The sequence below is a fragment of the Thunnus albacares genome, chromosome 19 (genome assembly GCF_914725855.1).
Source record: "Thunnus albacares chromosome 19, fThuAlb1.1, whole genome shotgun sequence".
NCBI classification, from domain to species: domain Eukaryota; kingdom Metazoa; phylum Chordata; class Actinopteri; order Scombriformes; family Scombridae; genus Thunnus; species Thunnus albacares.
Window position 1 is genome coordinate 13,539,499 of NC_058124.1, and position 14,223 is coordinate 13,553,721.

Genomic DNA, 14,223 nt, shown 5'->3' on the forward strand with positions numbered 1-14,223 from the left:
TCACTGAGGAGTGCGCACTTCAGTGGGGGACTAGAGATGTGAGTGATGAGGTTCTGCAGGTTTGTTCGTCTTTGTTTTGCAGAACCTTTCCACTCCTGTGGAATTTAACTTCCAGCACATCCAAGTTAACAGATGACCTGGTGCTTCTGTTTTAGCTGAACACAGATATTGTATGTTCAAAGAAATAGATCATTGTTAGTTAGCCTGGCATTTTGCTGATGTCACATCTGGTGGTTAGATGATACAGTGAGGCCAGCAGGAGTTTGGGGACCACCTCTCACAATGCATTCCCCGGAGGCCCTCGGACAGGTGATCTCTCTACAGGGGCACTGTGCTCCATAACCCTCAGTATTTATGTCATAACCGCAGGCCAGTGTGTGTCACAGTCATAGATTTAGAAAGCTCTGTCTACTGAGGAGGCTGTGGTTAGTGTCGCTGTGTCCCCCAGCACCTGTCCTTCACTCCTGTAGCCATGGATTTAAGCCCCCTCCCACAATAAACACAAGTGGCCTTTTCATTTCAGAGCAAAGGAAAGTTGTTATCTCACGCTCTGGTCATTGAAAAAAAAGCATGTTTGGATTTCCCTAATCACTCAGAGAAAGTATCCGGTGCAATTTGATACTTATAAACTTCTCCTTGGATCATTTCATAATGATTATACAGCATTTAGGCACATATGCATCATCAGCAGCTCCTATCAAACTTAGTAGATCGACCAGAGATATTTCATTCTTCCGGAACAGACTCATAAACAAGAAAACCACTGTCCGGTCTCTCTCTCCCCGCCACTGCGTGCATCCCATGCTCATACCCATCCCGTGCGCATAGTCCTCGCCTCTCGCCAGCGCTTCTGTTTCTGCACGTCAGCTCGCCACAGAGGGGTTTTTCCGTCTTTGCAAGCTTTTACAAACCAGATGCAAACATCAGCAGGCGTTTTTTTATTCCTGGCCTTTGTACAGAGTTTTAGAGTTGGTCGCTGGCGATTCTTGACATCATACTGATGGTCTTCACTTCTGCGCGCTCCACCCCGCCTGCCGGAGCGGAGCGCTGGACCAGAGAGACGCACACGGAGGGGAGAGCAGGCTGATGTTAGCGACTGTTGCGAGTCTCAGTCTGCCAGTTTAAAACTGTAGAAACAGCTAAGACGAACTTAATGAAAGAATGCTGCTTACTATAGTTGGATATAGTTGGTTTAGATAACGTGGATCCACATTGCGCTCGCTTGCTTTGTAGCCTTGTTTAGTGGTTTATAACTGCACGCTTAAAGTGTATTTATGGTAATAGATTTAATGCTTAATAGGGGCCAGTTTGTGCTATCATTTCTTCAAAGTGATGGCAGGTCGTTAGCAGCTCAACTTCATTGTTTTCTTGGAGTTGGTGCATGTGTAATTACTTCTCTGCACCCAACTGATTACCTCTCATATCTGACTCTTAACAATGATCGCTGAAGGTCACGTTTCAACGCGACGCACTTGGCCAATTATTGTATATCGTTTCTTTGGCGACCGTGTCTTGATTTACAGATAACTTTTACATCTTAACAAACCAAACCGAGACCGGAAAAAATAGCAGGGATGACATTTACTCATGTGTTTTAGAAGTTGACTGGTTTAAGTCCACTTTATAGTCGAGACAAACCGGACTATGACTCGGTCACAACTTTGCTCTGCGCTCCTGCGGATGACCCAGTGAAAAGTGTCAAATCATATGTAGTTAAATCGCGTCGGCCTGAAGATGTTAGGAAGTCCGTCAAACAACGGCGGCATCAGAATGCTGGTGCCCCCTGCTCCGAACGACGACAGGCGGGTAGAGTTCGTGGCTCTCACCGCTGTCCACACGGAGAGAAGCGAGCCGTCCACTCCGGAGCGCGGACACCCGTCTCACCGCACAGGGCTGCTGGGCACCCCGCTGCCCGGGCCGCCCGGACCCCGGGCCAACGCGTCCGCCACAAGCAAACGCTTCAGAAAGTTGCAAAACTGCCTGTACAACGTGCTGGAAAGACCAAGAGGATGGGCATTCATCTACCATGCATTCATGTAAGTTTAACATCATTGTTGTTTTTATCTGTAGCCTAAGTGACACAAAATTGAGCAAAAACTCAGCATTCTGCTATTTTCTGTTTTGTTTTAATAAGTTTTTAAAGCCTCGTAAAGTTAGAGCGCGCAGCCACATGCTACTAGACAGGCTACTCTGACTTGTTTCCACTCGTGTTTTGATCACTATACGCCGGCAGTCCTTTGATGAATTTTCCAATTAACCAAGCAGAGTTGCTTATGCGGCAATTAGCTCGGCCATATGCCATACATCATCTCAACACGGGGTCCACTGTTCAATTTCCCCTTGTCTCTGTCTGATTAAATCATCGAGAGGACGTTGGATATTAAATTGAATTTATCCAAATCCACAGGGGGTAATTGTCATTTTTTAAACCAAAGTCCCCCTGTAAACAGTTTTGATGCTTGCTGATAGTCACACTTTTGAAATCCTATTCAGTAAGTTTTTACTTTTTTTATGAACTGGCATGCTTGACTAATGAGTTAGAATAATAGAGGCTGTAGGTTTTTAATGGCAGTAAATTAAAAAGAAGACATCACTGATTAATTATAAGTGTGGTTAAAGTAACTTTATTCTGACTGGACTTCTTGTTGTAAGATTTTTCTGACAGGTAAATGATGCATAGATGCCCATGACTTGTCAGCAAAATCTTACCAATTAAACACATGCACCAAACAGAGCTCAAACTAATGCAACTCTTCCCCACTGCAGAAAGTACTTTGTCAGGGCTTGTGCCATATACTTTATAACATAAACAACATGTAAACCCTGGAAAAGTATGAGCTCACTAGAAGCAGTGCGTGCTCCCCTCTGACAGACCAACAGCTTAGGAGTTATATTTGAAACATACAGCAATCACCAGGGTATAAAACACGGCTCTCAACACAGTAAAACTGAACAGAATTGTTATTGGGTTGATTGTGAACCTGTTTGAGATTCAAATTTAGTTCACAAAAAGCATGGTGCACATTGCAGGCCTTTGTGTCCCATTAAAAGTCAAAGTTCACTCAGTGCGTATTTCAGTTTCTTTTATGTGAAGCCCGGGACAGTTGTGCAGCAGCAGTCTTGCAGCTGTGTCTGTGTCTGGTACATAGTAGACAGAGCATTATGTGTGGGAGCTCCTTGGCTTTCTGTGTCGTTGTTTAGACAAGTACAGCTGTCTCTCTGCCAATGCCATCATGTGTTTATATCAGAGGGAAATCCCACTGTAGAGCCGCAACTCTCATATGCATTCTCATCATATACCGTCGGCACTAGGCCTGTCACAATAACTTCTTTTGTTGGACAATATATTGTCCCAGAAATAATTGCGATAAATGATATTATTGCCATTTTAAGACAATTTTATGCCACTGATATAATGATAATATAATAGCATAATAATGCATGTACATCCTTTTAAAGAGCAATGAACTTTTTTTCAGAATATTCCAACATTGGGATTGGAATGTGAAAAAAATCTTTCCCATGACATGCAAGGTTAGTCGGGATTGCACACGGCTCCCTCCCTCCGACATCGTAAACATGGAAGTGGCCGGGCAGTAATGGTGGCGGGGAGGGACCGGGGCAACATGGGCGGGGGGATCAGAGTCTGGGCTTTACGCTTGCGTTAAAATTATTCACGATTAATGCCATATAAGCGGCGCCGCTCACTTGCACTTGCACTGTATTCCCCCTCGGGATGTGCACAGCGAGCAATGGCGGTGACTACTTACTTAGCCAATGTGACATGACTAGCCTATTCGCCGCTAATGCAGAGTGTAGGTGATCTGCCCTTCAGACTCACACGCCGCCTTCCCCTTTTTTAATTTTAACAGCAGGAGAGAAAAGTGGATTTTATCAAAATGCTAAAACCTTCCGGAAACAACCTGCTGAAATAAGTAGACAGATCATTTGTCTCAAATAGATAGACCACAAACAATAAGTTATGATGTTTATTCTGGTATCATGTTGGTGACATTCTTATGTAAACACAATGAGTAGTATCGAGGACAGCAAAAATGATCAAGGTCATATATCGTACGATAAGTCGATATACAGACATGATAATGCCGATAATTATGTTATCATACGATAAGTCGATAACATAATTATCGTGACAGACCAGCATGCAACTGTAGTCTCACTTTGTCCTTCACCTCTTTCACTTCTTTCTTTTCTATTCCCTCGACACGAACACTCGGCACACACAGAGCTACATGTCATGTACTGTGTTCCTCATTAAGAGCTATGTGGCCTTTGCAGGGTAGCTGCTGGTGGCATTCTCCCTGACATTACTGGATGGCAGGCGTGGATGGCAGCTCTGCCATTGTTGTTATTTCTCTGTTAGGACGGCAGAGCAGGCGCTCGGAGGTGGCCAGATCACGTTTCAGATACCACGGCCTCAAAGATGGAGCTGGACTGACTTTTGAAGTGAGAAGCTCCTGTGATGGATTGTTCTATGCCGCTGTCTCAAAAGCTGGCAGAATATACCTGACACTAAAACCTTAGCTAGACTTTTGTGCTTGCTCGTTGATATGAAATACGTCAGGTGCACATATGTCTAGCTGAGTGCATCATTCCCTTGATACTGTATCACCCTGAGCTGTGCATTTGTTTTGATTAATTACATGTAAGTCGCTCACCACGCTGAGAACTGTAGCATGTGTGAGGTAAATTCATTGTACATTGAAGCTCAATTAAAGCGGCGTTGATCTGTTGTAATTACATTGAGCCATACACTGCTGTGTATGGCTGCCGCTAACTTCCTGTGATCCTTTAATTAGTCCTGGATTGTAACTGGGGACGCTGGAGCAGATGCGTTGCTTCTAGAGAGCCTCTCTTTGCAGGTGTGTGTTGGAGTGTGTATGGAAAAGGGGTGAAGTAGCTCTCTACTGTAATGTCTCTCCACGGGCACCCACTTAAGTCCCACCACACCCCCCACGCTTAACCCTCGGCGTTGCTGCCACAGCTGCACAGAAGATGCATCCCCACAGAGACAGATTTCCTTCTTAGATAAAGGTCTTAGGGTAACTTTAACATCCTGCCTCCTGAACGGCTCAGGTTACAATACTGTGAACTGTTTCACATTTTAATGTTTCCTGTGGATGAGACACTTCTTCAAACACTCTCTGCTGCAAGTGTAACAGCTGTATGCTAATTCAGAGCTTGCATTTAGTTCCTCTTCTCTCCTCTCCTCTCCTGTCCTTTCTTCTCCTCTCCTCTCCTCTCCTCTCCTCTCCTCTCCTCTCCTCTCCTCTCCTCTCCTCTCCTCTCCTCTCCTCTCCTCTTCTCTCCTCTCCTCTCCTCTCCTCTCTTCTCCTCTCCTCCCCTCCCCTCCCCTCCCCAATCCTTCCCTCTCCTCTTCTCTCCTCTCCTCTGGTGTTAGTTAGTAGAAACGTGAACAGTCTCAACCAAAAGCCTTGTTTTCTACACTACCAAGACGGAAGGGGTGAGGACACAGTGACTTGTTAAAAGAGACAATAGTTTCCCAATAAAGTTAATCATATCTGTGAAAAACGGCCAGCTACAAAGAATTCCTCTGCTCGCCAACCCGATCGGTTGCTTAGACACCGGTTCTTGCGTTCGCTAAGGCTCTGATTTAAATAGTGGGTGGCCGGTTTGAAATGTTAAGTGTCTCTTGTCCCTTCACTCACTCACAGTAAAAGCTCAAGACCTCTTTGTCACATTTGAGTCCTGTTTCTTTGTTTCACCTGCTTTAAAATCTGCAGTGCTAGCAGGAGGGCTTATCTGTGTCTTTGAGCTGGTTAAGCACTGACAATTGCAGTCCTTCAAGTTTGTACAAACACCAGCGGCCCTGCAAGAATGTTTAGCTTCTTCTTCTTTTAGTTAGAAAGTGTGAACGGTTTCAAGAATCTGCATAGTTGAGACTTATACCTCATGAAAAAACATTTCGTGTTGCACTTCAAGAACTTAAGTATGAATCAGGTGTAAACAGTGTCTGTGTGTGTTTTTGAGGAGCTATTGTGTAGGGCTGCTACTAATGATTATTTTTTATTACTGAGTAATCTGTTAATCATTTTTTTGATTAACTGAATAATTTAGTCTATAAAAACTGTGAAAATATCTTCAAATGTTTTTTTTTATCTGAATGACAGTTTAAAACCCAAAGATTAAGTTTACAATGATGTGAAACAGAGAAAAGCCGTGAATAACTGGCATTTTTGCCTGATAATGATAAAATGATTAATCCATTATCAAAATAGTTGCAGATTCATTTCCTGTCATTTGACTAATTGATAAATCAACTGATCGTTTCAGCTCTACTTATAGTTCTGTCATCTGTGAGTGTGTGTTTATGCATGCGGAGCATCTGCGTGAAAACCACAAGCCCCATGAGCTTGGCAGATGACCGACAACAGTCAGAAGGATCAGTTTCAGTGTTTCCCCTCAACTTTGACCCCTCATCCATTTCCACCATATACTTGTCAGTGCCACATATAGACCATCACATATAGACCATAATAATTCATCCCAGCAGGGGTCCTTTGGGGCTGTGGAGCTCATAGTCTAAAATTGGGTTACTTGTCTCCGATCAGGTCACATGACCTGGTGCCAACTAATACCAACACAGTTGAAAGTCTTGATCTTGGCTTCGGCTGCCATCTTAGTCTCTGGCTTGGTACAGCATTCCGCTGGACCCCAGCCTGAATATACAGTAATAATGCATGTGGATGGACAGGAAAAGCAGTCAAGACGAGTACTGACCAGCCAGAGTGATTGATTGGTCCTAAGGAGGGTGAAAATATACCGGCCATGTATTATTGATGTCTTACAAAGCAGGAGCAGAGACATGGGGCATAATTATAAATGGGAGTAATGTGGAGTTAGATTAGTTAGATTCTTACAGTATCATCAGCACCAGTATCAAGTAGTTGTTTTATGAGGTGCTTTATATTAAACCTCCGGGCAGGCTAATTGAGAATTTAGCAACTTTGTTTTCCAGAATATCATGTAGCTGTCTGCTGTAGTTAAAGGGCGACTCTATGAATCTAACACTAATTTAATAGTCATTATTATTCCGACTCAGGCTGTGAAAACTGCTGTATAATATCTGTGGCTCTGGAGGAGCTTTGTCAAGTCCTGGTGATGCCGTAGTAATGTCATCAGGGTTATCTCATCTTGGAGACTACAGATTTATAACAGAAAGCCTGCGTTACAAACTGGAGTTTGCCAGGAAGAGATGATCTAACAAAGGACACCTTATCGAGTTGCATAACAGAAAGTGAACTATAAAATGCTCTTGGAGCTTTACCGGTACGGGACTAACAGTCAGGATATACTGGCCTCCGCTGCTTTGATGTTGGAAGTAAACTTAAACAAATACACTTATACACAACATCGCTGTGCAATCATTTAACGTCAAAGAGAACGCTTTAGTGCTTTCAAATCAGTTACAGCTTTTAATAATGCATTGTTAATGCTTTTAAAGAAATTACTCAGTTATCATTAGTCTTCTCTCTTCCTCCCTCTGATTTCTGAATTGAAACAGCAGCTTCCAAAGTACATTTCTCATGCCAGATAAATCTTTGCCATATAAACCCTTCAGTCTCCTTTGTGTGTAGGAATCCTTTCACTTTAACCTTTTATGGCACGGGCACCGGTGATGGTGTCTGTTTATGAAAGCTTGAGCCTAAAGCAACATTATTTATAGATGTGGAGGGAGATACCCACAACAGGACTCGCAGCCTTATGCTCTCCTTAACCTGCCCGCTTATAGTTTGGTCAAAGAGGCTTTGAAATTTCTATATGGCGATACTTCATTCTCCACACATCTTTTATGCTAACAGTGCTGTACACAGAATTCATTTTGCAAGCTTTTCATTAAAGGTAAATTGCCTTTCTGACATTATTAAACTCGTTTAGGTCGGACAGGTTGTTGATTGAATGTGTTTCCTCTATACTGTCTGTTCTTGCATTTTTCCTTCCCTCAGAACCTAGTTTGAACCTGCTAATCTGCTTTCTCACCTGGGTCATGGAAACAGTCCGGTCTGCTTTTCCGTGTTTTCAACCACGCGACACAAAATCCACTAAAATTTCCCCCCTCTGGCATCCTCCAAAAACCACTGACGCATTTGGTGTTGGACCTTTTTTTTTTTTTATTATTTATGGTCTGAGTAGCGTCAGAAAATAGCTTTTTGTTTTGTTGCTTGCCTTTTTAGTCAGCACATGAATGTGTTTTTATTGATGACTAAGTAGAAGAGAAAGAAGAGTGGGGTGGGGAAGTAGCACCATAAAATGGTGAAGGGAGAAAGCCACTCGGCACTTTGTGTGGGGTTTTAACCTGCTCAGGACCGCAGATTGGATGCTTGTTGTTCATTTACCGCTGCTGTTTTTTTTTTTATCTGTTCACCTCAGCAGGTTGTGTAAATTCTGCTCCATTAAGAATCTTTTATGACCCAAATGCCTTTGCTTTCCTTCACTCTCTCTCTCTCTCCCCTATCATTCCCTTCTTCTCTTCCCTCCTGAGTGGGAATATCATCCCTCATTTACCGTACTCCTCTGTCTAATTGACTTCCCCTCCCTCACTACCGCTCTATCTGTCTTTCTCCGACCCAGGTCTGATTGGCTGGACTCTTTTCTGAAAAAGACTCTTTCTGTAAAAGAGTATGAGGAGTAGCTTCCCTGAGAACAGTGTTGAGGATAAATAGAGCTGTTTATATTCATTCAATCTGTTGATTATTTTTCTTAATAATTCATAAATTGTTTATTAAATAACATGCCATGAAATGGTGAAAAATTCCTAACATACAGTATGTTCCCAGAGCCCAAGGTCATGTCTTTGAATGTATAGTTTCATCCAACCAACTGTCCAAAATGCAAATATGTTCAATTTACAAAGATATTAAATACACATAAATAAATTATAATGCTGACACATACGCACAAGTTACCAGTAGTGAAAAATAACTACGTACATTTACTCGAGTACTGTATTTAAGTACAATTTTTAGGTACTTTACTTGATTGCTGTTTTATTTTTGTCTTATGTATTGGGACCATGTGCAGTGTTAAACATAAATGTTACCATTTGATGGACTGTACCAGAGTTAGCTTATAGCTAATTTTCATCTGCAGTCCCTTCGGCAGGTCACAATTAAAACATATAACAGCACAATAACAAACAGTACAAAGCAAAAAACAAACACGACACATAAAACAAAATGCAAAGCTACACACAATAGAGCACCACATACACCCACAATGTCAACTAGAAATTACTAATGTAAGCTTGTCAAATGTGTTCATGAGATAAAATTTAGAGTCAGTGGTTACAGAGCTGAGTAGCTTTTAGCAGACTTTTTAATTTGGTTTTAAACTTACTGATGGAACTGCAGCTCTTCATCTCGTCAGATAGGGCGTTCCACTACTTACTTCCGCTACTTTGTATTTCCACTCCACTACATTTCAGAGAGAAATACTGTACTTTCTTCTCCACTACATGTCTTTGACAGCTGAAGTTACTTTTCAGATGAAGATTTGACACAATGAATAATATAACAAGCTTTTAAAATACAACACATTGTTAAAGATGAAACCAGTGGTTTCCAACCTTTTTGGCTTTTGACGTCTGACAAAAAGCAGTGTGTAGTCTGGGTCACATTTCAGATGTCTATGAGTTGTTAACAGCTCCACCAAATAGTGATTTTTCCCTCTAAACTTCTCACATGACTTCATTTCAATAAATGTTCAAATGATCAATATTTCACCAAAAATCAAAGATTAGAGAAAAAGTCCAAAAACTGAAAAGAGATTTGGGTATATTTGCAAGAGCTGTGCTGACTTTGGTTTTAGGAGTTAGACTACCTTAAATTGTTTTCAACAATTGCTGAGTTGTTACGAATTTCTGCCTTAAAAGCTCTTTAATATATCTTCAAAGAACGTCTTCAAATAGTATTTAGAGTCTACTGTAAAGACACACTAACACTACCGCTCCAGTAATGTTTCTGTGATGGAGTATCTTTGGCATTTCCTTTGATTTGAGTGAGAGAGGAACTAACATCCAGTCGAGCTGCTAATGAGATTAAGGCCAGAGTAACTGGATTGGGCAGGAACTCAGAGAAGATTGTTTTGTAGGACTCTGGCTGACTTGTGTTTTTGAGGACTTTAAAGACACAGTTTTGGAAACAGGCATGAGGTCAGGATTGAGTCAAGTTATCTTTATATGGTATTGCTGTGCTTCCCGAGAGGGCAGCAGTTCAATGGTGATAAGATACAATATTTAAAGGGGGGGCAAAAGCATATTGGAAGTCATTTCAGAGATCTGTAGCTTAAAGGACCAGTGTGTAAGATTTAGGGAGATCAATCAGCAGAAATAGAATATGATATTCATAAGTACGTTTTAATTCGAGTATAATCACCTGAAAATAAGAATCATTGTGTTATTGTTACCTTACAATGAGCCCTTTATATCTACATAGGGAGCGGGTCCTCTTCCACGGAGCATGCCATGTTGCACCACCATGTTTTTACAGGAGCCCAGAATGGACAAACCAAACACTGGCTCTAGAGAGGGCCATTTGATTGCAATCTACAACCTCACCGCTATATACCACTAAATCCTACACACTGGTCCTTTAATTCGCCCCTTGAACATATGCCTAAAGCATCATTGCTATTCAGTTTAATTTTAAAAGCGCACATTCTTTAAAGGCCAGAGAGTTGACTTTGCAGATGGAATGTCTAAATAATAAGAGATTTATTTATTTTATTAATTATTCCCTAAATGGAAATTCTCTTTCTGGCTGAACGTATCCACTAATCTGGCAAGTGGGTGAATATTTAACCTACTTTATTAAATTACAATAGTCATATCTCACTGTTACATTATCCTGATTGTTGATTCCTTTAACTCTACTCATGAACCCCCTGTCCACCCGTCTCTTACACCTGGCCTTTGTATGTGTATGTCTACACCCGCTTAAACCTCCTTGCTTGCCCCCGCTGGCTCACACCAGAACTGTGGCTTTATTTATCTGTAGAGCATCTGCTACTTGCTAATGCTGTTGTGTGACACAGAGGAAAAGCAGAGGGAAGAGGAAGGAGAGCAAGACAGAGCTTGATTTCGGTTGCTATAGATGAATGATAATGATGATAATTTGATACTCTGTTGATCCCAAGGAAAATTCTCTGTCTGCTTTCCAGCCCCAGAGCTGTAGAGCTATCCTGTCTTGCTCAAGGACACTTCAGCAGGGCAGATGCTTGCTAACAGGGACTTGGTTCTCTTTAGACCCACTCAACAGGGAGAGAAAAAGATGGGAGGTTATGTCAGGCACATACAGTATGCACAGAAACAGTAGCTTAAAATGTAAAGAAAAGGCGTTCTTAGCCTGATCGTCTTTCAAAGGAAGGAAGGGCTTATAGGAGGACAAGAGATTTTTGTGCATATGCCAGAGAGAGAAGAATAGTAGTGAGTTGAAGAGAGGGGAGAGTTGAGGTTAGTTGCTGTATTAATTTCTCCTTTTGGGGCAAAATGTGTCTCCCTGGGGAGGGAACTGTCTGTCCTGGGATGGCCATTCAGGAATCAAGTTTCTCCCGATATCCAGCCCTGCTTTGTGTGCTCACTTTCAGCCAGGAACAAGACATGCACACACATTATCACCATTGGGTGGGAAAGTAAACTATTGTTATTTATTTACTTGACAGTAAACATGAAAAAAAAAAAAGCTTAAGGTGAAATTCAGCATACATGCAACCTCACGCACACACACACACAAACACATACAGACACACTCACAGAGACCTTGAGCCACAGACAATGGTCCTGCTTCATTATCCTGCAGATAGGTGATCAGCAGGGGTGTTGACACCCCCTAATCTGCAGTAATCTGTGTTTATGTAATGTTATTGTCGCTGGAGCGGGCCAGGAATCCTGTGGCATTTGGCCGGCAGGGTCGAAGGGAAATGCCAAGAGTTTATTTTGACGAGTCAAGAACCTCTAAACACTTCAGGTCTGCTTTCACAGCCAGGAAAATCTAGAGGCAGTCTTCCAGCTCCCCTCTATATGTTATTATTTCATCTCTCTATATCTCTGCGATATACAGCAGCAGCGATTTCTTCAGAGGTGGCGAGTCTGCTCAAGTAGACGTACTACTACAGGAGCTGCAAATACTGACAAATTGTTATGTCAGCTTCTTGTAGCAGTCATTCAGTTAAACAAAATCCTATAGGTGGGGGATTTGTTAATTTTCTGGGATTTTTGCCCGTGTATCCCCAGTGTTCTCAAGAGACATATTATCCAAGCTGCAGACACATTTTGGCGTATGCAGTGATGCTGAGGAGGTGTGATAACTTCAGTTTGAAGGTTTCCATATTGAAAATGAATACATTACATTGTATTGCTTGATTTATTTTTATAGAATAATTACTGAAACTGTCAGAGCCTGTTTTCTAAAACAGATCATTTTGTTTCTTTAAATAGAAAAGTCCTGAAGTCCTGGCAGAAGGTGGATTTATACACACAGATGCAGATACAACCAGATGCATGTTGAAATTAGGTTTGATATTACTGATGTTAAAACATTCAATCCTGATTTGTGTTGAGTGATCAACATTATCTTCTCTCTGTCTCACTGAAAAAATTCATTTGACACCTCTCTGCCTGCTCTGGGAGCTTTCTCTTGAAATGCTTTCCTCTGCTGCCACTGCTTTTGTTCTCACTCTGCCCTGCTTTAACTCAATGTTACACCGGACTGTCAAAACCCAGTAACCCACCAGTTATGTAAAACAGGCCAATTAGGACTTTAGTGACGATAGACGGCCGTGCCAGTAATGTCTGACTCTCTTTTAACTGTAAATGTATTGTGTCACACGCCATTGGAAAGCGCAGTTGCTGGCAGTGAATATGCCACTATTAAATGCTGAACTGAACTGAACTGAACTGTCTGCAACTTGGGCACCCTGTCCCCTTCTGTACACTTACAATCCCTGGCAACTCAGTATGTTAGTGTTGACACAATCAGTTGCTTACTGAACCTCCATGATCCACAGCCACCTTTTATTTATATATTTTTTATTTTTTACAAAAAATCATGATCCAGGACTTCAGTGAATGTGGTGGTCATGGAGCTGTCTGTTCATCAAGGTCTTGTGAGTTAGAGTGTTGAAGAATGTTTAGAGCTGGGTCTGTGTGTCACCAGCAGCTGCGAAGACCATAAGGCATGCTGAAAATAAATCAATAGCTTTAGCCCTGCCATTATCTCTCAGCAGCACACTTAAGGCCTGGCCCTAATGGGTGGCTGCACCTGCATGCCGCTGATTATCTGCAGATGCTGAATAATGTGAAAACTAACTCTGCAGCTAACCGCTGATAAGGAATTAACTTGCTAGTTTATACAAATGTGGGAAAGGCCGCTCGCTCTTATCTCATTAACTGGTCTACATGACAACGACTCTGAGGGATTCAAGGAAGAGTGATGATGAATTCAAAGGTGAAAAGTTGAGCAACTGGTGCAAGATAGTAATCTAAATCTGATCTACAGGAATTGCCCTTTTTAAAGAGGGCAGAGACTAATTATATGTTTTAAAGGGGACATATGATTTTTGTGATTTTCTGTTATTCATATGATGTTGGATGTTTATTTTAAACATGGTCAAAGGTCCAAAACTTGAGGTGAATATGCTCCCTGAAAGTCAAAAGACAGGGCTTCAACCTGCTCTAAACACTTTCTCTACTTCCTCCTCATGATGGCGATGTACGGATGTATTTGATAAGTTTACATTTCGAGTAAAGAACGTGATAATGAAGTGAAATCCTACTATTACTGTTTGCTGACGTAGCCTCCCGACCTGCTGGAAGTCGGCTGAGATGCAGCTTCTGGAAGCTGGAGTGGGCTCATCAGGAGGGGGGCCTTAAAGAGACAGGAGCTAAAACGGCCTGTTTCAGACAGAGGCTGAACTGAGGCGCTGCATAAAGAGCCAGTATAAGATAACTAAGGAGTTTTTTTAACGGATTGATTGAAATTATGCAAAGATATTCCATCAGAGCCCTCAAATATTCATATAAACCTGGAAACATACATGATATATCCCATTTAAATGAAGTGTAATGTAACTCCAATTATTTATTGTCAATCGAATTGGGGTCATATGGATAAAATCCTCTATCATCATGTTTTTCGTATCGTTATATGGATATACATTGTGATATTGTAAATTTCCTGGAAAATT

The 14,223-nt window shown here is 41.7% G+C and overlaps 1 protein-coding gene across 5 annotated transcripts in view; it reads left to right on the forward strand.

The window, feature by feature from the left end:
- Positions 1–827: 827 nt before the first annotated feature.
- The window catches only part of LOC122969809 (potassium voltage-gated channel subfamily KQT member 4), a 51,011-nt gene continuing 37,615 nt past the window's right edge, over positions 828–14,223 (forward strand). For all 5 annotated transcript variants that reach the window (XM_044335798.1, XM_044335799.1, XM_044335800.1 and 2 more), the window contains exon 1: positions 828–2,036. In XM_044335798.1, the coding sequence (XP_044191733.1) occupies positions 1,735–2,036 (302 nt within the window). In that variant the 5' untranslated portion in view covers positions 828–1,734. The remainder of the gene's footprint in view (positions 2,037–14,223) is intronic.